The sequence below is a fragment of the Sorex araneus genome, chromosome 3 (genome assembly GCF_027595985.1).
Source record: "Sorex araneus isolate mSorAra2 chromosome 3, mSorAra2.pri, whole genome shotgun sequence".
Classification (NCBI taxonomy): Eukaryota; Metazoa; Chordata; class Mammalia; order Eulipotyphla; family Soricidae; genus Sorex; species Sorex araneus.
The window spans coordinates 118,115,099-118,140,647 of record NC_073304.1 but is presented as its reverse complement, the minus strand read 5'-3'; the positions used below and the strand labels follow the sequence as shown (position 1 = coordinate 118,140,647).

General features: G+C 39.6%; 1 protein-coding gene across 2 annotated transcripts in view; it reads right to left on the bottom strand.

Annotated features, from left to right (window-relative positions):
* Positions 1 to 25,549, bottom strand: part of P4HA1 (prolyl 4-hydroxylase subunit alpha 1) — a 60,948-nt gene that overhangs the window by 6,293 nt on the left and 29,106 nt on the right. The window contains exons 8-12 of one of the 2 annotated variants that reach the window (XM_055133017.1): positions 17,230 to 17,406; positions 14,020 to 14,090; positions 6,093 to 6,192; positions 2,058 to 2,111; positions 80 to 145 (exon numbers count right to left, since the gene is read on the bottom strand). In XM_055133017.1, the coding sequence (XP_054988992.1) occupies positions 80 to 145; positions 2,058 to 2,111; positions 6,093 to 6,192; positions 14,020 to 14,090; positions 17,230 to 17,406 (468 nt within the window). Of the gene's footprint in view, positions 1 to 79; positions 146 to 2,057; positions 2,112 to 6,092; positions 6,193 to 12,924; positions 12,996 to 14,019; positions 14,091 to 17,229; positions 17,407 to 25,549 lie in introns of both variants that reach the window. The other variant, XM_055133016.1, reaches the window with a different exon arrangement.

Here is a 25,549-nt window from a genome sequence, read left to right as displayed (position 1 = left end):
TTAAAATTTAACCAATCAAGCACATATAGAAAAGTCATAAGATCAAATCCCCAATTCAAAATTTTTAACAATGACTTACATAAAATAGCCATGTAGCAATTCTATTTCCTGTTCCCAGCTCTTTGAAAGCATCTGGTTCATCTTTCTGTGAAAAAAACACAACTAAATCAGCAATGCATATTCTTCTGTGGCAACTAAACCTCCAAAATATGCTGCAGGTACACTAGAAGCAACAAGAAGCTTCCTTTATAACATCTTGTGTCTAAGTACATGTCAGCTGCTGAGTTACACACTGAATGGTGAGGTGAGGAGAGATTTGTTAGCTTCAATAACCACTACCAGATTAATATAATTTACATATCACTTCTAATTCCCTACATATCATTTCTAAGTCCCTGCCAGTCAGTGGTGCTGGTGTACAGTTACCTCACTGGCTCTCTCAAAGAGCCCAAGACAACCCACCCACTCTCCCCCTAACCTGGAGTTCTCAGCTTGTTCTCAATGTGTCCTCAATTACAGTACACATTGTGTTATCAATGATTACCTTGTTTTAATTTCCCTATACATATAGTTTTAGCTTTTAAAAAGAAAATAAGACACGAGACCCTCATGGGCACACCCATGCAGTTTACTATGTGTGGGTAAATTTGTTTTGATTTTGGACCAGGAGTGATGCTCAGGGATTACTCCTGGTGGGGCTAGGGCACCATACAGGGTGCCAGGGACTGGACTTGGGTTAGCCACATGCAAGGCAAACACCCTCCCCACGTACAGTCACTAATTTTCTATTTTAACAGCTATTTTATATCCTGCATGTGGTAATTCAAAAATTTAAGTTCTGGGCACTGTTTACTATGGTGCCTTAACATCAATTTATTATATCTACTTGTGTGTGTGTGTGTGTTAGGGTGTTGGGAGGGAGGGGGCAAGGTGCCTCTCAAGCAGTGTCCAGGGGTCCCTGCCAGCAGTTTAATGCAAGGACCCAAAGACCTGGCACTCAACAGTCTCAGTCTCCCAGGCTGCATCTAGAGATGCTCCGAGAAGTTCTGGGGATCAAACCCAGGGATTCAGGCATGTAAGGCCCTTAATGAACTATACAGCCAGAAAGAGTGAATTAAATCTTTAAAATCCCTGCTGCTCAGGGGACTGACTACATGTGGCACTGGGGAAGGAAGCTGGGTCAGCTACAGGCCAGGCAAGTTCCCTGTCTCCTGTGCTGTCTCTCTCGCCCCTAAGCTGAATAACTTTTACGTTCTCCTGTCACACCGCAGTAAAAACTCTCATCCACTTTCCAGCCCCCAGAAGCTGCTCCTCGTAACTCTCCGGCCCGGCCAGGGCAGCAGAGACAATTCTCCGCTCCTGCATCACAACACACTTCCACCTTATTCCTTCACCAAGTGTATGATCCTGTTGGAGCTGTGGGCGTGCTGGAGGGGTCTCGAATTTAGCAGTGTGCACAAGCATTTCGCACAGGCGGGGCACACGGTGGGAAGGAGCCACGACCAGAAAAGAGACAAGAAGACAAGAAGAGCTGCCCTGCTCTGGGCAGGCCTCTCGGAGCCCTGGTTTCCGAGCCCTGCCTCAGTTTTTCACCCTCGCCGGACTTTCTTGTTTCAGTCTCAGGTTTCCATTCAGTTAGCCTTTTAGAATTCCCTTTACTTGCTCCCGGGCTTCCCAATGCCTAAGAAGTATCTGAAGGGAACAGAGACACAGCTCAAAGCCTTGGAACACAGGCCTGGCATGAGAGACCCTGGCACTGGATGGTCCCTGCCCTGCTGGATCCAAGCCACACCCCACTGCTGGGCTCAAGCATTGGGCAGCTGCCCTGGTGACCTAGTGATCAGCAGGACTGCCCGCAGAGCTCCCGACTACTGCGTGGGAGGCCTCCCTGACAAAAAACAAAACAAAAGCAAAACTCTCTTAGTCTTTTCTATACATCTAGATACTTTTACTATTCTGCAGGCTCTGGAAAGGCTGTAATATTTTAAATCTGAAATAAACAGAATTAGCCTGCTACGTCTAAGCTTCAGTAGAACACTTTCCATTATTTAACTTACCCGTGCAAAGTCAAAGTGGGGTTCATACTGTCCACCAACTCCGTAATTTGCCACCTAAAAGGAGAGAAACAAAGCGTGAAAAGAAAAATACTATCAAGATACTCTTTTAAAAAAAGAAACAAAACCTAGGAGCACCAGAGAGCGAGCTCAAACTGCTGGAGCACATGCTTTGCTTGCAGCAGGCCTGGACCCAATCCCTGGCACCATGTGCTCCCCAACCCCTGAGCACTGCTGGGTATGGCCCAAAGCCAGCCTCCCTTGCATCAGGGTCAGGTACTCTAAGGGAAATGACAAGTACTTTTTGAATCTATGAGAGTTCACAAGGAATCAAGGATAATTCTATATACTACGTTTATAACCTTTGTCAATATGATTTTCTTTAGCAATTGTTGGGTGGATATTTTCTCCTAACATACACCAAACTAAAACTGGAATCTTATAATTTTTAGAATTAAATTTTCTAGAATTATAATTTATCCAAATAGAAATCCAAATTTCTATTATTTTGCACTAGACATTCTTATTTGAAATTTAAATCAAATCAAAATTAACATCCTCTAAATTAGCTCAACATGCTAACTTCCAACCTCTTTTAATAAAATCCCTTTTCGAGGCTGGAGCAATAGCATAGCAGGTAGGGTGTTTGCCTTGCACACGGCCGACCCGGGTTCGATTCCCAGCATCCCATATGGTCCCCTGAGCACCGCCAGGGATAATTCCTGAGTGCAGAACCAGGAGTAACCCCTGTGAATTGCCAGATGTGACCCGAAAAACAAAAAAAAAATTGAAAAAAAAAATCTCTTTTCCTACATATATTTTCCCTGAGGTAAAATCAAGAAGTTAACACCAGCTTATTTATTCTCAACAACATTAGTTGGTCTTCATGTGAAACAGCAAAGGGAAAAAAAAATGGTCAAATTTAAGTTCTAGCTTTCTCTGTTACAAAGTATATGTAACTTTGAGTACAATCTCAGTTTTGTTATTTATAAGAGAAGGAGAATGATTGTCTTAATTCCTTCCTTCTATCCCATATGACAAATGAAGGTAGGCTATAATTTAAAGACTGTTACTAATGAAATGAAAAGAGAACCTATTTAAGAGAGTTTGCCCACAGAAACCCCAAATCTGTAAATGAAGCACTCTGAATGGTTTCTATTGAAGAAACAACAGATCTAGGAGCCTCGAGGAGTCTCTAGGGAGGTTGGGCTAGTGAAAATACAGATCAGGAAAGAAAGACACACTGAAGAGTTACTAATCACTAGCAAACTAATACTATGGAAGTTGTAGATCACTGTTAAGTAAGTGCAATTAAACAAATTTAAATACAATGTCTTGCCTTGCACAGTTCAAAAATGCACAAATCTCAAATACTATGGTTTCATTTTGGAGTCTCTTAATGCCAGATACCCATGAGCACCAGAGAGATAGCTCAAATAGCTGAAATTTCAATTACCATGATAGGCCAACTGTAATTGCATAAATGTCACTGCTAGTTCCTCAGCCCACAAATAGCGGAACATTAAGATCAAAGACCAGTCATGTTGCTGCTTTTAAAGTTTGACAGTGATGAATCACTGTAATAGCTCTTATTTGGCTCACGCAGACAAAGCAAAGCACACGAGGCTACAAATTCAATCAACATGCTGGATACAGTTCCTGGCCCCACAACCAAAGTGCACAAGCAAGACAACATAGGAGTGTGGCCCCAGTCAAGTGTGAGTGCTGCAACCCTCCATCATCACAGCAGCAGCAGAGGGAGGGGCAGGAGGAAAGCTTAAGTGGTGATACAGGAGAAAGAGATGACAAAGAGAATGCTGGCACTGTTGCTATTTGAGAAACTACAGATATGCAGTCAGAGAAAACTGGGGAAAGCAAACTTATAAAGTGAATTTGATAAAAAGAACAAAGATGAACATTCTGGAGAAAAATGATCTTAGGGGAAAATTATTCCACAATCAAAGATTCCCTCAGATGGGCTAGAACAACAGTACAGCTGGCAGTGAACTTGTCTTTCACACAGTTGACCTCAGTTAGATCCCTACCATCCCATATGGTCCCCTGGCAACAGTGGGTGTGGCCCCCACCCCACCCCAAAATAATTTCAAACCCTTAGAGCTTTAAAATTAAAAGCACAAAGAATGAAATCTTGAAAGTAAATTTATACTGGAAAAGACAATCTGCAAGACAGAGAAAAGATGGTCACTTCATCTCCTAAGTCTTAAAATACAAAGAGTAATATTCAAACTTCTTGATAAAAGGACTATTTACAAAGAAAGAAACTTAGTTCTCAGTATCTCTAATGTTTGAAATTACCAGACTTCCTTGGCAATTCTATAGAAAAGTGGTTTACTTAAGAAATTTTGGAGGGCTGGAGAGAGAAAATAGGGTTTAAGGTGCTTGCCTTGACCACTGCCAACCCCAGTTTGATCCCCAGCTTTTCATGTGGCCTACAAAGCTAGGAGTGAATCCCTACACAGAGGAGTAAGAGACATTTCTGAGCACTTCCAATTGTGCTCCCTCACCAAAACACGCTTTAGAGGGGATATTTACTATCCAGAGAGGATCGTATAGCAGGTCCATGAAAGGCAAGCTCCCTACCCACTACACTATCTCTCTGGTCCCAATAATTTTTTTAATGAAAAAGGGGGTTACTGAGGACCAGAGGGATAGCACAATGAGCTGAGAATGCTCTGAATGCAGGAGACTTGGGGATTTGATCCCCTGAACCATATGTTCCCCTGAACTCCCCTAGGTGTGGTCCAAAAACCAAAACAAAAAAAGTAGAGAAAAATCAATAGAAATTATTTTCAAGAAAGCATATAAATGACCAAAAGCATAAAAGACGTTCAAACTGGCCTGGAGGTAGCTCAGAGGGCTGGTGTGCATGCTTTGCACGAGGGAGGTCTGGAGTTAAGCCCTAGTACCACATGATTATATGGAGCAACTCCTGAGTATGCCAGGTGTGACCAAAAATAAAGATGCTCAGTATCATTAGCAATGTTAAAAGGCACATGAAAACTGAAACCAGAGACTGTATTCAAACTCACTAAAGATGGCTATAGTGAAAGAAAACAACAGGCATAAACAAATGTTGACAAGGATATGAAGAAATTAGAATCCTTTTTAACATTGCTGGTGGAACTGCAAAATGGTGCAATCATTTTTGGAAAACAGTTTGGCATTTCCTCAAAAAAGTTACAAGTCTCACAATTCCATAGATGGACATATACCCAAGAGAAATGCAAATGTTGGCACAAAACTTGTACACAAATAGCTAAAGCAGCACTGATTATACTAACCAAAAAGTAGAAACAACCACATGTTCATCAACTGGTAAGTAAAATGCGGTAAATTGAAACAATGGACTATATACAATTCAGTCTTAAAAAGAAAATACTAATATATGCTCTGATATGGATATAGCTTGAAAAACACAAAAGTTAAAGAAGTCAGATACAATAAGCCACATACTGTGATTCCAATTATAGCAATGCCTAGAATAGGTAAATTCATAGACAATAGATTAACGTTTGCTAGAGGCAATAGGGTTAAGGTTTTAGAAAGTGATTCCATAAGAATGTTTGTGAGTACTTTTTGGAGTGAGGAGATGGTAGCAATGCTCACACAAACATAAATGCATAAAAACTGAAGTAAAAATTATGTAAAATGTATCTCAATAAAATAAGAAAATGGTAATATTACAAAAGAAAAATTTCTCTTGTTACCTGATAGACCAGGGAGAAAAAAAAATTACAGTATACCCAAATCTTAATGTTACATATTCTTGTTTCTCTATGAATATATGCCCAATATTAAGAATTTAAGTACTGACAAAAGTTTTGAAGATCAATCATAATTTGTCAATGATTACTGCTCAGTTTGAGCATGCATATTCACTTTTACAGCTCCAAACCCACATGTAAATTAAGTGCTGGCTACATAGAGTAAGGAAATCTCATCTATTGCAGCGTAAGTGTAAAGAAAACTGTCAGAAAATATAACAACATGTAATTTAGGGAAAATCTTATCACCTACCTGTAATTCCTCCGCTGTGGAAACATCTAGTCCCGTGAGATCTTGTATTCTCATATTAATTCGAGACACCACTGGGTTTTCATAGCCAGAAAGCCAGGCACTGAGAACAAGAATAAAAATATTAGCGGTACTCAGAGTGTGAAAACCAATAGCTGTCAGTTAAAAGTAATAATCATATGGGACAATAAGTCTTTATATAAGGTATTTCATTAATTCACTTGTTTGATGTGATTTTTACCAATGAATGTTGAAAAGACATTCTACAGGGAGAGACTGGAAAAAAAATTTTTTATAAAATTTTATTTTATAAAATAAGTTTATATAAAAGGGTTGAATTAATGTTAAAAAGGCTGTTCCTCACTATGGTGATAATAACTGGAAATGATCATGCTGGACAAGAACTGAGTGTTAAAAGTAGGTAAAGGGATATTCCTGATATCCTTTCAGTATCTGTATTGCAAATCACAATGCCCACAAGGAAGAGACAGAGACAGAGACAGAGAAGAAAAGCGCCTGCCACAGAGGCAGGCTGGGGAGTATGGGGTTATCACTGGGGACACTGGTGCTGGGAAAAGTGCACTGATTAAGGGATGGGTGTTAGAACATTACATGACTGAAATCTAATTATGAACAGCTTTGTCAGGCTCTACCTCACAGTGATTCAATTTTAAAAAAATTTTAAAGGCTGTTCCATTACAAATCTTTTTTAATTTTTAAAAATTACATATCATACTGGAAACATTTTGTTCCTCCTTGGTATCACTATATGAAGTGAATATAAGGATGGAAGAGAGGTCTGATTTATTTATTGCTAATAATTTGTGAGAAAATTTTCATGTATTACATAAATAAAAAAAATTTTCAAAGGTATGCAAACACATCCAGTAAGGCAATTATAATAATGATGGACAATATCATTCAAAAGAATGTAAAGAAACATATGCTCATACACTGCTGGTAAGAATGTAAAATGGTGCAGTCAGTTTGGGAGTTCCTCAAACTGTGAGATAACTCAGCAATCCCACATCTGGCTATATACAGACGGAAAATTAAAACATGTTCGTATAAAAGTATATACTCTATTCACAGAAGTATTCTTCTTACTATTATTATTTTGGTTTTTTGGCCATACCTGGCAGTGCAGTTACTCCTAGCTCTGCAGTCAGGGATCATCCCTAGTGGGGTTCTGGGGACCATCTATGGTGCTGGCGAATGAATCTGGGTCAGCAGCATGCGAGGCAAGCACTCTGACCACTGTGCTCTAGCTCTAGCCCCCACAGACACATAGCAAAGCTGGACAAATATCCATCAACTGATGAATCATATAAAATGTGTATATATATCCCTATGATAAATTATTATGCTGTGAAAAGGAATGAAGCACTGATAAGTACCATAATATGGACCAACCCTGGAAACATTACATGAAATAAGCCACATACCAAGGCCACATAATACATGAAATATCTAAAATCAGTCAATCAACAGAGAAGGAGAATTGTGGTTCCCAGAAGGAGAGGGGAAACAGGAAATGATTCCTTTTAGGGTGATAAAAATATCGGGTAATTAAGGTAACATTCATGGTTTAAAAACCTACTATATCATCCTCTTTGAAAGGGTGAATTTTACAGTACAAGAACTATATCAATAAAAAAGTACCTCAGAATTTAACTTTATCCTATTTATATATGTTTCCCCCCTCAGTCTATTTTTTTTTCGTCTCTCATCAAGCTTTGAATCCATACGCCTTCATCTTAATAACATTCTTGATAAAAGTCTAAATTCAACTGCCTAGCAAAATTTGTACCAAAAAATTTCTTTTCTCCAGACTTATACCTGTGATATCAAATAAAGAGAATGTAGCAGAGCAAGCAAATATCTTCCACTAAATATCACATGCAGCTGTGAACGGAGTCTCAATCTTACTCTCTTCTAATTTGAACCCCAATCCATAGAAATAGAACCCACACAATCTACCTGCCCTTGACTCTGTTCCTTTCATATATTTTCATTTTGGAGTTGTTGCAGGGATATGCCCACTGGTGCTCAGGGTGGGACAGGTAGTGCGCAGGCCCCAGAGTGCCACTCCTGACTGTGCTCGGGTGACCACATAGTGCTGCGGACTGAGCCAAAAACCTCATCTTTGGTTCACTACGACTCACATCCCAACCTCCCAACCTCTGTTTCTTTTAGGTCAGTCCTATTTCTTCATTCCAAGCTTGGAGTTGATTATCTCCTGCTGATTATAACTTCTACTATCGTATCTTCTATCCTCTGCCTTCTATCATTAAGTTCCCCTCTCAATAATTCTGCTCATAAAACACACACAACAATAACAACAACATTTTAAATTAGGCTGTCTCTCCCATTTAAAAAAAATAGTCAAAAATTTTCTCCTTTGGCTTTGGATGAGGCTCAGAGTTCCAAATGCCAGTGCCTTACTATACATTTGTGGTGTCACAATTTACCAGGTCCTGGGTTCACTTTCAGCAGCAGAAAATGATTTTTTAAAAAAAAGATAAAGTTCCTTCAGTGGCAATCTCCCTTAAGTTACCATCCTCCTTCTCCCCGCTCTTCAAGTCAATGTTGCCCAGAGACCTCATTTCTCATTCAATTCCAGCATAGGTTTAGTTCATCATCATCCATCAATACTGCTCTTGCTAACATCAACCTCCATCTTCATGAGGCTTTTGAAATTCTCAATTGTATCTGCTCATGTAGTAACACAGAACATTTGACATTTCCTCTGAAACTCTCCTCCTCACTCAGTCTCCAGGTATTCCTTAAGTCTCAATTCCTTCTTCCCCTCCTGTAGAAACTCAGCCATACTTTCTTCTAGCCCAAAGGTTAGTGTTCATACTAATCTCTCTGCCCAGCACATTCTTTTTCACTAGCGAAGTTAAGACTTCAGCTGATCACTTTAATCAGCGTTTCTTCTGAGAAGTCTTGATTCCCCTTGATGTCAGACTAACTCAAATCTTCCCCTTCTTTCAAGGGAGAGGAGGAGGAATTTTTTACTACAGTAGATGAGACTGACATACTATTAGTATATAAGATTTTATCAGTATAGTAATATACTAATATTATTATGTATCAGTATATGAGATTGATATATTATTTAAATTGGACCAGGATAAAAAACAGTTTTGGAATTTACATTTTTCAATCCATTCTACAGGAAAATACAACATTAACATTCTTCTTGATTTCATGGACTAATTTTAGTGAAATTATTTTTAAAATAGCAAATATATTTTCTCAAGTTGTGCTAAGAAACTGTCAGAAAGATAGCTATAGTATCTATAACAATTAACAGGATTAGGATTATCCTATCCTAACATTCTGTTGTACCAATATTAAGGCAATTACTGTGTCAGCGTTAATACATTTGTTCTTAAGTAACAAACTTCATTATTCAAGAATGAGTGGTTTTCTAATTCTTCTCTCTTTTGGAGTATATGCAAGTATGTTGACTGTATAAAGGTATGCGAATAACCTGAAATGCAGTTCAGACAATTTCAATTTTATTACTCACAATAGAGCAATTAATAATTACTAGTCAAAGGAATAAGCCTTTGAAACACTTCTAATGGGGGCTAGACAAATGGTATGGGGTCAACTGATAGCTTTACATGTGGCTGGCCCAAGTCCGATCCCCAGAGCTCCACCAGAAGTGATCCCTGAGCATGGACCCAGAAATAAATCCTGTACACTGTTAGGTGTGGTCTCCAAAAACAAACAAAAAAAAAAAATTCAAAAGTATATAATAGTGGGCTTCTAAGAAGTCCTGGGTTCAATCCCTGGCCCCAAATACATAATTAAATTCTAAAAACAATAATATAAAACTATCAAGCTTTTGAGTTGTTTCTTATTAGTTTTCTGTTTGGGTGCATGACTTGATACCTGACAAATCTGTATTTTAGTCATCTGTCTTGTAGGTCATCCTTCTTCCCATTCCTCCTCTCTCCCTTTCACTGCTGCTGCTGCTGCTGCAGTGCAACCCGGATGCACACACACCTGAGTGCGGAGCTCTTCCAGGCTTTAGAAGCTCTTCCACAGCTCCCATCTGTGGCGCTTTCTAGGCGTTGGGGCTTGCACGCTTAAGCTGCAGTGCTTGTACATGCAAACATACTCTTGGATGAGGCACAGGCATCGTTGTGGCGCTTACATTCACTGACTTACTTTGCCCTCATAATGATTAGTGATGGTCTCTAATAATTTTTACACAGAATAGATTTTTGTTTTGTTTTGGGGTGGGGCAGGGGGCACACCCAGTAGTACTTTGAACCTATTTCTGGCCATCCTCGTGGGGTAGTGCAATGCCAGAATCAAAAACTGGCACCCTGCATGCAAAGTATATGCTCAGCCCTCTGAGCTATCTCATTACTCAGATTTTTTTAAATAAATTTTTATTTCATGAGATTGAGGTATTTTCCCCACAGGTAGATCTGTGGAAGGCAATTTGAGCACACATGCATTAGCACATATTGAGGGTATATCTTCAAAGGAAAGTGATTTTACCCTTAGAATAAAATGAGGCTACAGGGATAATTATGAATAAGTTTGCCTTTCTTAGAAATTCTTTTCTAGGTTGAGGTGGCTAGAAGAGTTTGCTGAAGGAAGCGATGAGTCTGTAGTATTTCCATCATCTGCTAGTCCTGCATTGTCATGTCTCACCACCATGACTACATGTATGTCTGCTCTGCAAAGCAGGATGTTCACAAGCAGTACACTGCTCCCTGAGTGCCCAAAGCTGTTTGTACTCACACTGGTAACTCTCTCCGTGTTGTGCCCAATCTTGGTATCAAAGTAACAACCCATAAGTTCAAGAGTATCTTTCTTGGCAGAATCCCAAGTAATAGGTTCTATGTCCCTATGTTCCCTCAAGAATGCAGCATCACTCTTTCTATTTCCCAAATCCTGAAATTACATCTTCAAAGAATATTGCTTTGGATGAAAGAGATAATACAGCAAGTAGGGTGCTTGCCTTGCACGTGGTCAAACTGGGTCCAATCCCTGGCATCCCATATGGTTCCTCTAGAATGCCAGGAATGATTCCTGAGCACAGAGCTAAGAGTAAACTCAACAACACCTGGTGTGGTACGCGTGTACACGCGCATGCGCGAGCGCACACACACACACACACACACAGAGCTTTCATAAACTCCGCTGTGAATGCTCTCTCCACATGTAACGCTGCAATTGTCTCTGTACTGTGATTTTTCAATTCAGAGATACATTAGCATACATTATCTGTCACATCAGTCATCCAGGCCCAGCCCAGTGGGAATGTCTTTAGTCAGCTTCTTCAAAAGACTAAGGTTCTGTTAGTATTCTCTTCTTTCCAAGAGGGAAGAAGTTTCTTGTAGACACTCAACTTGTAAAGAAAATGTTCTTCATGAAGTAAACCAAGCCTCTTATATCTAACAGGATCACAGTGAGTTTGGCAAGCCCTGTCAGAAAACACTACATCAACCATCCTAGCAGTCATGAGAGCTAAGGGTTGTAGCAGCTGTTCTCCCAGAACCGTCTAAATCTCCAATAATCAGGGAGTTGGCAACTACCTGCAGGATGCAGCTCATCAGGAAGGAGCTAGTTCCATGGCCAAGAAAGAGGAGAAGGTAGCTGCCCCCAGTATCTTTTGATCAGCCATATCATATATTCTTCCTTGGAGTACTCATCTCAGTAATTTTACACTAGTTTGCTGTTCGATATCATACAACTATTACTTCATGTCACACAACTACTAGCTTCAAATGCACATAAATTCTTCTTGGTTTTGCTTGTCAGTACCTCTGCAGGACCTATTGAAGTGCATGGTATGCAGCTGATGTTCAAAAAATATTTGCGGAATAGCAAAAGGATCCTGAAAGATTCTCAGAAATACTGTAACTTTTTCTATTTTATTCCAATGATTTATTGCAAACTTTTAGGGACTTAAGGATAGAATTTCTCCATGGAACAGAATTGGAAAGGATCCATATTAAGCTAAGTAACTAATCTATCACTAAATATAAAAAGTGTTCCTGATGAAGTGGTTGGGGTTAATTTCCAGTTACTCTTATATTTGTGGGGAAATACTATTGCTAGAATGAGATCGACTTCAACTCAATAAATTTTGGAGGGGAGGTAGTTTTGAGCCATACCTGGCGATGCTCAGGGGTTACTCCTGGCTCTGTGCTCAGGAATCACACCTGGTGGTGCTTGGAGTATCAAATGGGATGCTGGGGATGGAACCTGGGTCCACTGCATGCCAGACAATCACCCTACGGATTGTACTATCTCTTCAGCCCAGCTCAATGACACTCAGTTTTCTTCATATAATAGATAACTTGTATTCTGTGAGCTACTTCTAAGTTATAGTGATAAGTTATTTCAATGATTTATTAGCTTGAGTAGATTCTCTTTAATAGCTATTAAAAGCAAAGAATTTGAAACCAATTGAATACTAAGGATTTTTAATGTAATCCTTCAAAGTATTTTCCTCTCAATACATATATCTTATAGATAACCTTGAATATTTAAACTATTTGCTACAGAGGTCAAATTAGGCACTGCTCTATTGAAGGGTCTTCAAGAACCTCTCTCAACAACAATATGATAATACAACTTCACATAATAGCTATGATTTGGGAAATCTCAGCAGGTATTTTAAAATTTAATTATTGTAAAACTAATTGTTTATTAGTTCACCTTGAAAACTGAGGCACAGATGTCATTAAATACCAGTGTCTAGATCTTGTAAACCATACCAGGAGTTCTATAAAAAATCAGATTCTCAAGAAATGAAATGGTCCAAATATGACTAAAAATTTCCCCAATATTCCCTTACCTCTTAGACACTCGGTATTGTGCTGTGGTCAATTTTCCAGTCTCAGGGTCATGTACTGTAGCTCGACTCAGCTACAAAAAAAAAAAAAAAAAAAAAGAGAAAGGACAAGGACTTAAGTAGCAGGCAATTTGGAGTTTTTGTTTTGTTTTGCCAAGCCACAGGTGATTGGAAGGATTCAGATTGGTCTAGATGGAAGGTGATGGTTTCAAATCAGCAAAAGCATTTAGAAAAAAAGGCAGTAGAAATGCCACTTCCAAATCAAGATAAATGGATAGACAGATTTTCTTGTAGATTTATTGTCCTTTCACTTTCAAAAAAAATATTTGAAGCTGTATGAAAATGATTTGCAGCAATGCATTTCACAGGACCTTTCTCAGATCTAGAAGTGTGATTACCTTTAGTATTTTGGCAGAGAATCGTCTCTTAAAATGCATTTTTTAAAAAAAAATCTCCACCAAAATAAAACTGTCTTTTAGCAAAATAAAAGGCAACAAAGTTCACAGCTGGAAGATGGAGTTCAGAAGAATAACTCTATTCTTTCATTGCCAATTTTTACATCAGTCAGCTAGATTTTTTAAATAAAAACTCCAACAAAAATACAGATTACTACAAAATGACATGGTGTTTTATAAGATGTATGAAAAAATACCAATACAATCACCATAAAGAATGATGTGAATGCACATTTGTGAATGTAAAATAACTAAAAATAAAATTATCTCCACTTTAGTCCAGGCTGTTTTTCCCCCTTTCTGTCTGTCTCTCTCCCTCTAACCCCCTGCTTCTCCAACAACTCTGGCGGGGGCGGGGGGGGGGGGGAGAAAACAGTATCAGCCATTTCCTGGATATTTGATTTCTGACTTTAAGAGATGCAGAGCATATTAATTCCCTAAAAATAACAGCTCTAAGATTAAAAACAACTTCTAGTTAAAGGGAAAGACCTGTGAAACACAGAGCAGTTATCCATGCGTATATAAACAGGGCAGTGACTTGAGCTGGAGACTGAAAATGACCTACTTCTCTTAAAAGAAAATTCCTGTAGGATGTACAAAACACTCATTAGCGGGCAAAATATGCAGCATACACATCTCTTACCTTTTGCTAATTCTGTAATGTACCGTCTCCAAGTCTCCTGTTATTGGGTTTGAAATGGTGGCTCGCCTCAGCTGTGAAGCCAACCATCAAAATAGTTGCATTACAAAACAAAAAATGAATCACATTTATCCAACCAGTAAGAATCTGGGGGTTTCTTACAAAAGAGGTTGAAAAGAGAAAATAACTCCAAAGACTTTCAGTCATCTAGTGTTGAGTTGTAAAAGTCTTTGTTTTCTAGGTTTTGTATTTTTTTATATTTTGTTTTACTTGAATACAGGGCACACTAAAGGGATAGAAAATTAAATTTCTCCCACTGTTTGGAGGATATAATGAGGAAAGTGAAGTTCATAGCTGTAAAAATGGCTATTTGCAGTTAATGATCTAAACTTTTTTTTTTTTCATTTTGGGTCATATCCGGCAATACACAGGGGTTACTCCTGGTTCTGCACTCAAGAATTACCCCTAGCGCTGCTCAAGGGACCATATGGGATGCTGGCATTCAAACCCGGGTCAGCTGTGTGCAAGGCAAACGCCCTACCCGCTGTGCTATCGCTCCAGCCTCAATGATCTAAACTTTTGACTTTAACTGTTTTTCAGTGATGAACTGTTTGCCAAAGTTAATGTGCAAAATTTGTTTCATGGTCTTTCTAGTTTTGCCTTCAAGATATTGCTCATAAATTTCACTTATAGTGAAATAATGTTGGATTGAGCACAAAGCATATATAAAGATTCATAACTATTTTTAAGTATGTAGAGATGCACAAGATAATGGTTTTAAACTTTTTAAATCGATTATTCTGAGGCCAACAAAGAATACAAAATTCTTTCTGCTATTGAATTTCTTGATCAAAACTATCCAACTAATTGAGGCACCCATTTGAAGATGCAGCCAAAATCAGAGATATAAGAGATGATCTCTGAGTTGAAGTGGATCTTTGTTTGCTCTGGGGCTACACCTCATGCTGCTCAGCTATTCCTGGCATGTTACTCCAGAAGCGTTCCCAATGGTTCTTGTGAGGCCATGCAGTGCTGGGGATTGAACCTGGGTCTCCCACATGCAAAGTAGGCACTACTCTGAATTATCTCCTTGACCCCTAGGATGAACTCTTTCTGTTGGTTTTGGGCCACATCTGGTAGTTTGGGTTATTCTTAAGTGCTCAAGGGATTGAAGCCAGGCTTTCTGCATGCAAAGCACACACTCCAGCCCATTGAGTTATCCCTCTAGCTTCCTGAAATGAACTCTATTAACATTCTGCTATGGTATTTTGGTTTGCTGGTGTGTACTGATCACAAATAATTGACTAAAATGGAATCCAAAGGAAAATGATCAAATGTAATATAGTAAGTAGCACTCTGAAATTCCCCTGGACAGACAGCATCCACAAACATATTAGAACAGTCTTTTTACTTTACAATGCAATTGGTTAAAAATATTTTTTAAAAACAGTAAAACTTAACAAACTGTCTTAGTTTATTTTTGTAATACAGATACCTAGATAATTCAACCTTATGTTATGACATAAAGATCAGCAAATTACAACTTACTGCCATATAAAGCCTGCCATCTTCCTTTGGAATTTGATTACAATACAGCCATAGTTGTGAATTTTCTATAGCTATTTTCGCATTATGAATGGATGAGTTGAATAGTTACAATAGGCCATAATGACCTAATGAGCCTAAAAATTATTTATAATCTAGATCTTTAAAGAACTTTACACAACTACTGTGTGATAAAAGAATAAAAATATACCTAGAGTTGATTTCATAATATCACTTTATGAAAATAACAGTTTCTACCAATAAGGTCAATTTGATTTTAAAAACAAGCTGACAGGGAATTAAAGTAACAGTACAAAGTGTTATCTTATAATTGCACCAAAAATTTCAACGCTAAATAGTAAGTTGATAGGGGTTGGAGAGATAGTACACCAGGGAAGGCACTTGCCTTGCATGCAGTCAACCCCAGTTCGATCCCCGGCACCACACATGATCCCGCAAGCCCCTCCAGGAGTGATCCCTGAGCAGAGCCAGGAGTAAGCCCTGAAAACAGCCAGGTGTGGCCCCCCCCCAAAAAAAACAAAACAAAACAAAACAAAAATAGTTTATAGAATTGTATTTTTATTGCTTTTCTTATTAAAATTAAATGATTTAGGCTAAAGTCACTAAACTATGTAGTCATCATTTTAAAATGATTACTATTCTTTTTAAAAAAATTACTATTATTTTTCTAATTATGTGCCTTAAAAAATACCTCAAATATTCTTTAAAAATAAGAACAGACTGGGGTAAGGAGACAGGTTAGAGGTCAATGACCCGGATTTAATATTCAGGTTCCCATGGTCCTCTAAGTACCAGTTAGTGTAGCTGTGGAAACCTTGAATGGTACCAGGCCCTGGTGGCCCTTTGCATCTTAGCGCTCCATTAGTGATAAATCCCTAGCCTCTAGCACTGAACCATCCAACTGAGTTGTCTAGGTATCACTGGGAGTGGTCCTCAGACTCCCAAACACTACTTGGGAGGCCCAAATCATATGTACATAAAAAAAAAAAATGTTAAGGGCTGGAGCAATAGCACAGCAGGTAGGGCGTTTGCCTTGCACACAGTCGACCGGGTTCGATTCCCAGCATCCTATATGGTCCCCTGAGCTCTGCCAGGAGTAATTCCTGAGTGCAGAGCCAGGAATAACTCCTGTGCATCGCCAGATGTGACCCAAAAAGCAAAAAATAAATAAATAAATAATTTTAAAGATTACAATAATTGGGTCACTGTTAGAAGGATGTCATCACAGGTGGTGGACTTGGAGTTGGAACACTGAATGCCTAAAACTATAATCAACGACTTTTTAAATTATAGTGCCTAAATTAAAAAAAAGAAAGATTGCAGTATGATGATCTTTGAACAATCTCCAAGATTAAAAGAATGGAAAGAATATATAGAAACCTTTTCAGGAAGATGCCTGGAATAAAAATCTTGTTGAGATGAATAAAAAAAATCTATGATTTCCACAGTAAAAGTCAAATGCAGGACAGTTATATGTACTGATAACACCTGTGAAAACTGGTATACATATAGCTTAGTTAACAACTCCACTTTGCTTAGGCAATAGAATATAAAACTATAGTTATTGCCATATTATCATTTCTATAATTTTGCAGGGAAAAAGAACAGATACAGATGCAGAAAATGAGTAGAAAAAAGATTATTTACCCTTGGTTTTGCCAGATCTTTGACAATTTCAATTTCTGCATCAGAAATAATATCATGGAAGCGAATAATACGAGGCTTGTCCCACTCGTCCTCCTGTTTGGCTGGAGCCAGAATAAATTTAGGATTCCGATTTCCATCATGGTAGCGACAAAAGAGTTTTTTCTGTCTCCGAGGAGTCTAAACACAGAGAATATGGCAAACATATCAGAGTAATATTTTTTGCACTTGACATCTGATGCTTGACACCTGTGCAGACAATAAACAATCATGCCGGTGTCTATGCCGAGTATCTGTGGAAGCATATAAAAGAAACCTCACCCTGCAAACATTTTGCATTAACCAGAACCTTCAGAACTTTTAGTTTTATCAATGATTACTTCCCAGGAGAGAGATGAAAACCTTAAAAAAATACAGGGTTTCTCTCTTAGCCATTCTCTCATCAAAATTGAGTTATTATAAATATGAAAGAAATAGTGAAATAGTCATAGAAATATAAAATAAAATGATTGGCATTGTTCCAAAGTTCTCTAGTTCTTAAAAGCACCTAGAGAGGGAAAAAGTTTCTAACAAAGTCTAACTATATTTCCCTAGATAGAGTAGTCAATAAAATAAATGCTCATTTTTTTAAAATTTGGGGTGGGCCACAACCAGTGGTGCTCAGGGGTCACACCTCAGGGGACCATATACAGTGCTGGGCATTATACTACTGTCATAGTCACATACAAGGCAAGTGCCTAACCCCAGTACTCTCTGGCCCAACAAATATTCTTTTAAATCACCTATTATAGTAACTAAAGTTACTACTTCATTTTTTCTTTTCATTAAGTCATGAAATAGAAAATAATTTTTGTCTTAATTATTAGATAGTATGTTAAAACAAATGATTTGTTTATTTTCATGTATTTTATATACCAAAAGTAAATTCAAGGTATAACAAAGATTCATATAATGCAGTTCAAAATTTCATATAAATTTCAAATTTCATGAATTCAAAAATTCATATAATATTACCTCTGAGCTAATACCCCCAAGATTTATATAATGATGAAATTAATTGATTCCAAAAATAAGGATAGTTCTTTAATCTTGGGTAGTTGATATGTGTGAGATGTCAAATTAGTAGACCTCTATTTCATACCTATACTTCTATCTTGTTAACTTTTTTGGTTTTTGGGGGGGGGGGGTTTGGGCCACAATGGGGAGTAGCCAGAGGTTAGTCCTAACTTTGCACTCAGAAATCACTCCTGGCAGTGTTTGAGGGACCATATAGGATGCCAGGAATTGAACCCAGGTTGACCGTGTGCAGGGCAAGTGCCTTACTGACCGTATCACTCAGCCCCCTATTTTATTATCTTCTTAAAGAATTATTGACAGCAAAAAAGAGTGGCTACTACTAGAAATTTAAATACTAAATAGAGGTATGATATGAACTACAGTGTATTGGGGGTGGAGGGGTCACACCCAGCAGTGCTGGTGGCTACTCATACCAGTGTTGCTGGGAGATGCATACTGTGTTGGGAATGAAATCTTTAGCTTCCATGTGAAACTTGGTGCAATGCCTCAAGCCTGCAGGGTCACATCTAGCACTGCTCAGAGGACTCCAGGGATATACAGTCTGGGAAAAGCGCAGAAGTAGCAGGGGATCTAGCCTAGGTTGCGCAAGGATAAAGCATATGCTTTAACTGCTTGCTATCTTTTGGCCCCGTTAAGAATTTTTCAGGTGTCATAATGGCTATTTTTTAAAGTTTTATTTTAAGGGCGAGAGAGAGAGAGAGAGAGAGAGAGAGAGAGAGAGAAAGAGAGAGAGAGAGCGAGCGAGCGCATAGGTGCTAAAGCATTTGCCTTAATTGGGAGCCAACTTCAGTTCAATCCTTGGTTGGCACTGCACATGGTCCCCTGAGCACCAAGAGTGATCCCTAAGCACAGCACCAGGAGTAAGCCCTGAGCACAGCTGGATATGACCCAAACACTTCCCACAAAAATCTTATTTTCAAAAGAACCTATGAAAATATTTAGAAGTAAATTATTTTTAAATGTCACAAATCTGTGAAAAAAAAAAGTCATGAATCTGGACTGGAGCGATAGCACAGTGGGTAGGCCTTGCACACAGCCAACCCGGGTTCAATTTCTCCATCCCTCTCAGAGAGACCGGCAAGCTACCAAGAGTATCCCACCCGCACGGCAGAGTCTGGCAAACTATCCGTGGCGTATTTCATATGCCAAAAATAGTAACCAGTCTCACAATGGAGACGTTACTGGAGTCCGCTTGAGCAAATCGATGAACAACGGATGACAGTGCTACAGTCACAAATCTAGTAAAGTGTTACTGTATTTGCATTTACTCATTTACACTCAAAGCACTTTTTAGTTGTCAAAAATATAACATAAACTACTTATTTGCTATTAAAGGCTTCCATCACTAGACATTAAAAATCAAAAGATTTCATCAATATCAAAAATAAATTAGAGAAATGTAAAAAGCTTGATATTTATTAGAGAAAAAGATAAACACTATTCACAAGTTTATACTTAAAGTACCTGTTCACTCCTACATATACCCCCATTCAACTAACAATCTCCATACAACAGCACTTTTATTTTTTGAATTTTACTGAATCACTGTGAGATAGTTACAAGCTTTCGTGTTTGCGTTACAATCGCACAATGATCAAACACCTATCCTTCCACAGTGCACATTCCCCACCAATATCCCCACTATACCCCCCCTTTTCCACCCTCCCCCTGCCTCCAAGGCAGACAATACTCCCCATACTCTCTCTCTAATTTTGGGCATTATGGCCTGCAACATATACACTGAGAAGTCATCATGTTTGGTCCATTATCTACTTTCGGCATGCATCTCCCATCCCAACTGATTCCTCCAGCCATCATTTTCTTAGTGATCCCTTCTCTATTCCCTCTGCCTTCTCCCCTCTGCTCATGAAGCAGGCTTCCAGCTCTGGGACAATCCTCCTGCCCCTTGTATCTACTGTCCTTGGGTGTCAGCCTCATGTGATGTCATTCTATACTCCACAAATGAGTGCAGTCCTTCTATGTCTGTCCCTCTCTTTCTGACTCATTTCACTTAGCATGATACTCTCCATGTCTATCCATTTGCAAGCAAATTTCGTGACTCCATCTCTCCTAACAGCTGCATAGTATTCCATTGTGCAGATGTACCAAAGTTTCTTTAACCAGTCATCTATTGTAGGGCACTTGGGTTGTTTCCAGATTTTGGCTATTGTGAACAGTGCTGCAGTGAACATATAGGACATCATTATCATCATCATCATCATCATCATCATCATCATCATTATCATCATCATCCCGTTGATTGTCAAATTTCTCAAGCGGTCTCAGTAACATCTCCATTCATCCTAGCCCTGAGATTTTAGAAGCCTCTCTCTACTCGTCCTTCCCAATGATGCTGCACTGGAGGTTCTTTCAGGGTCAGCTGGAATGAGACCCAGCTTGTTACTAGTTTTGGCATATTAATACACCATGGGGACCTTGTGAGGCTCTCCCATGTGGGCAGGAAACTCTCAGTAGCTTGCCAGTTTCTCCCAGAGGGAGAAGTGGGCTATAAAGTATCACACGGCCCCTAAGCGGAATCCTATCAACGGCCCACATCCAGAGACTTAAAAGCAAGCTCCCAGAACATACAGGTACAGATGTCATTTCTACTGTGCTTTTTTGCATCCTCGAGATATATTCCCAGAAGTGATATTGTGGGGCCATATGGAAACTCAACTTCTAGTTTTTGAAGGACTGTCCATATTGTTTTCCAGAAAGGCTGGACCAGTTGGCATTCCTACCAACAATGAAGGAGCGTCCCTTTCCCCCACCCCCCACATCCACGCCAGCACTGGCTGCTTTTGTTCTTTTGAATGTGTGCCAGTCTCTGTGGTGTGAGATGATATCTCATTATTGTTTTGATTTGCATCTCATTGATGACTAGTGATGTGGAGCATTTTTTCATGTGCCTTTGGGCCATTTGTATTTCTTTTTTGAGGAAACTTCTGTTCATTTCTTCTCCCCATTTTTTTATGGCGTTGGAGGTTTTTTCTTCTACAATTCTACTAGTGTCTTGTATATCCTGGATATTAATCCCTTATCAGATGGGTATTGGGTAAATATTCTTTCCCATTCTGTGGGCTCTTGCTGTATTTTCGTCACTGTTTCTTTTGAAATACAGAAGCTCTTATTTTGATGTAGTCCCATTTGTTTATGTTTGATTCCACTTGCATAGTTAGTGCTATTTCATCCTTAAAGATGCTTTTAGGGGCCGGAGCGATAGCACAGCGGGTAGGGCGTTTGCCTTGCATGCGGCCGACCCGGGTTCGATCCCCGGCATCCCATATGGTCCCCCAAGCACCGCCAGGAGTAATTCCTGAGTGCAGAGCCAGGAGTAACCCCTGAGCATCGCTGGGTGTGACCCAAAAAGCAAAAAAAAAAAAAAGATGCTTTTAGCTTCAATGTCATGGAGAGTTCTGCCTACATTTTCCTCTATGTACCTTATGGATTCGTGTCTGATATTGAGGTGTTTAATCCACTTTGATCTGACTTTTGTGCCTGGCATTAGACAGAGGTTCAGAGTTCATTTTTTTGCAGGTAACTATCCAGTTTTCCCAGAACCACTTGTTGAAGAGGCTTTCTTGTTCCACTTCACATTTCTTGCTCTTTTGTCAAAGATTGAGTGGACATATATAAGTAACCTAATCTCACAGTTTAAGAGCTTGGAGAGTGACCAACAAAAGGAGCCCAATCTGAACAAAATGAAGGAAATAACAAAACTCAGAGCAGAAATTAATGAGATGGAAACCCAAAACACAATCCAAAAGATCAACGAAACCAAGAGCTGGTTCCTTGAGAAAATAAACAAGATTGATAAACTTCTAGAAAGACTCACAAAAAAAGGAAGAGAGGGGGCTGGAGTGATAGCACAGCGGGTAGGGCGTTTGCCTTGCACGCGGCCGACCTGGGTTCTAATCCCAGCATCCCATATGGTCCCCTGAGCACCGCCAGGGGTAATTCCTGAGTGCATGAGCCAGGAATGACCCCTGTGCATTGCCGGGTGTGACCCAAAAAGAAAAAAAAAAAAAAAGGAAGAGAGAAAACCCTAATAAACCGAATCAGAAATGAAAAGGGGGACATTACAACAGAAACTACAGAAATGCAAAGGATCCTGAGAGGTTACTTTGAGAATCTTTATACCACAAAACACGAAAACCTCAAGGAAATGGATAAATTCCTAAATCACTATAGCCTTCCACGGCTGAACCAAGAAGACCTGGAATAACTGAACAGACCTATCACCATCAAGGAAATTGAAATGGTAATAATAAGCCTCCCCACGCACAAAAGTCCTGAGCCAGATGAATTCACTAGTGAATTCTTCCAAATCCTTAAAGAGGACTTACTCCTAATCCTCTTTAAGCATTTCCAGGAAATTGAAGTAACAAAAACACTTCCAAACAGTTTCTATGAAGCAAATATCACCCTGATACCAAAAGCAGACAGCGATGCCCCAAAGAAAGAGAATTACAGACCAATATCCCTAATGAATACATACACAAAGATCCTCAACAAAATATTAGCAAATAGAATCCAATGATTCATCAAAAAGATCGTACACCATGACCAAGTAGGATTCATCCCAGGGATGAAGGATGGTTTAACATTCACAAATCAATCAATATAATTCATCATATCACTAAGTCAAGCTATCACTGTCACTGTCATCCCGTTGCTCATCAATTTGCACAAGGAAACCAGTAACATCTCCATGTGAGACTTCTTGTTACTGTTTTTGACATATCAAATACTCCACAGGTAGCTTTCCAGACTCTGCCGTGGGGGCGGGATACTCTCGGTAGCTTTCTGGGCTCTCCAAGAGGGGCGGAGGAATCAAACCCAGGTCAGCCTCATGCAAGGCAAACACCCTACCCACTGTACTATCGCTCCAGTCTGATTCATCATATCAATAAAAGAAATAATAAAAACCATATGATCATATCAATAGATGCAGAGAAATGGGCATTGAAGGAACTTTCCTCAATATAGTCAAAGCCATCTACCACAAGCCCACAGCAAGTATCATTCTCAAGTATCATTCTCAATGGGGAAAAACTGAAAGCTTTGCCTCGGGCACAAGGCAAGGTTGCCCACTCTCGCCACTCCTATTCAATATAGTACTGGAAGTCCTGGCCATAGCAGTTAGACAAGGAAAAGATATCAAGGACATACAAATAGGAAAGGAAGAGGTCAAGTTATCACTACTTGCAGACGATATGGTACTACAGAAAAGCTCCTAGAAACAATAGGTCGATATAGTAAAGTGGCAGGCTACAAAATCAACACCCAAAAGTCCATGGCTTTCTTATATACAAATAATGAAAGAGAAGAAAGAGATATTTAAAGAATAATTCCGTTCACAATAGTACCTCAGAAAATCAAGTACCTTGGAATCAGCTTAACCAAAGAGGTGAAGGTCCTATACAAGGAAAATTACAAAACACTACTTCAAGAAATAAAAGAGGAAATGGAGACACATCCCCTGCTCATGGATAGGGAGAATTAAAATTATCAAAATGGCAATACTACCCAAAGCACTATACAAATTTAATGCAGTCCCTATCAGGATACCCATGACATTTTTCAAGGAAATAGACAAAACACTCCTGAAACTTATATGGAACAATAAGTGCCCACGAATAGCTAAAGCAATCCTTGGGAAAAAGAAGATGGGTGGCATCATCTTCCCCAATTTCAAACTCTACTACAAGGCAGTAGTAATTAAAACAGCATGGTATTGGGCTAAAAACAGACCTGCAGACCAATGGAACAGAGTTGAATATCCAGTCACATACCTCCAAATATATGGCCACTTAATCTTTGACAAAGGAGCAAGAAATGTGAAGTACAACAGCACTTTAAAAAAGGCTCTGTAGGGGCTGGAGAGATAGCACAGCGGGTAGGGCGGGTAGGGCGTTTGCCTTGCACGCGGCCAACCCAGGTTCAAATCCCAGCATCCCATATGGTCCCCTGAGCACGGCCAGGGGTAATTCCTGAGTGCAGAGCCAGGAGTAACCCCTGTGCATCGCCAGGTGTGACCCAAAAAGCAAAAAAAAAAAAAAAAAAAATCTAAAAAAGGCTCTGTAGAACTAAGCCGCGGCCCTGTGCGCGCCCAGGAGGGGAAAGGTATTTCTCTCTCTCTCTCTCTCTCGCCTCTTTCTCTCTGGGGATGAAGAGCATGGTGTCTGCCATATTAAGACAACCACAGATGGGGTTTTCAAGCTTGCAATGATCCAATATCTGGAAGAAATCTCCCTGGACTTAGTTGTTAAAGTACAGAAATCCAAAACCACGCGACCTCATTTTTCTTCACAATAGGTCTGACTCTAGTAGGGTACTCCTAACAATAATAGTGAGGTTTGTGTTGAAATATTGAATGTAACCAAAGTAAACAGAAAGTAAAGTGAAACTTATCAGTTACAAGGCGGGGGGTGGGGGAGCGGGATGGGAGGTGCACTGTGTGGGTTTTTTGGTTTTGGTGTTTTTTTTTTTGGTGGTGGTATATGGGCACTGGTGAAGGGATGGCTGTTTCAGCATTGTATATCTGAGACTTAAGCCTGAAAACATTGTAATCTTCCACATGGTGATTTAATAAAATAAAATTTTTATTTAAAAAAAAAAAAGGCTCTGTAGCCGGTCTGCGGAGATGCGACCCGGGTGGCCACATGTTTGTGCGACCTCTCTGCTGCTGATCGACCATGATCCGGAGGCCTGCTAGACTACTTTTGGCAGCAACTGCTTCCAGCAATGTCTCTAGACTGTGAACTAAGCCATAGCCCCACACTGGCCGAGGAGGAGAAAGATCTTTCTCGTTTTTTTTTCCCTTTTTGGGGAAAAGCGGCGTGGCGTCCACCATATTATGAGGACCATTAAGGAGGTACAAACTTGGTGGTGTGGGAAGAAAAAAAAAAAGAGGTTTGAACTTGAAACAGCGGGATGCATGGGCAATCTCGGACCAGGGTGATACCGGTGCGCACTCCACCGAGATGCGACCTGGGTGGCCACAGGTTTGTGCAGCTGCTATGCTGCTGATCGACCATGATCCGGAGGCCAGCTAGACTACTTTTGGTACCAGCAACTGCTTCCACCAATGTCTCTAGACTGTGAACTAAGCCATAGCCCCATGCTGCCCCAGGAAGGGAAATGATGCAATTATAACATCAATCTCCCGGAACTTAATTACTAAAATACTAAAATATAGAAACCCTAAACCGCACGGCCGCTATTGCGGCCACACGACTTCATA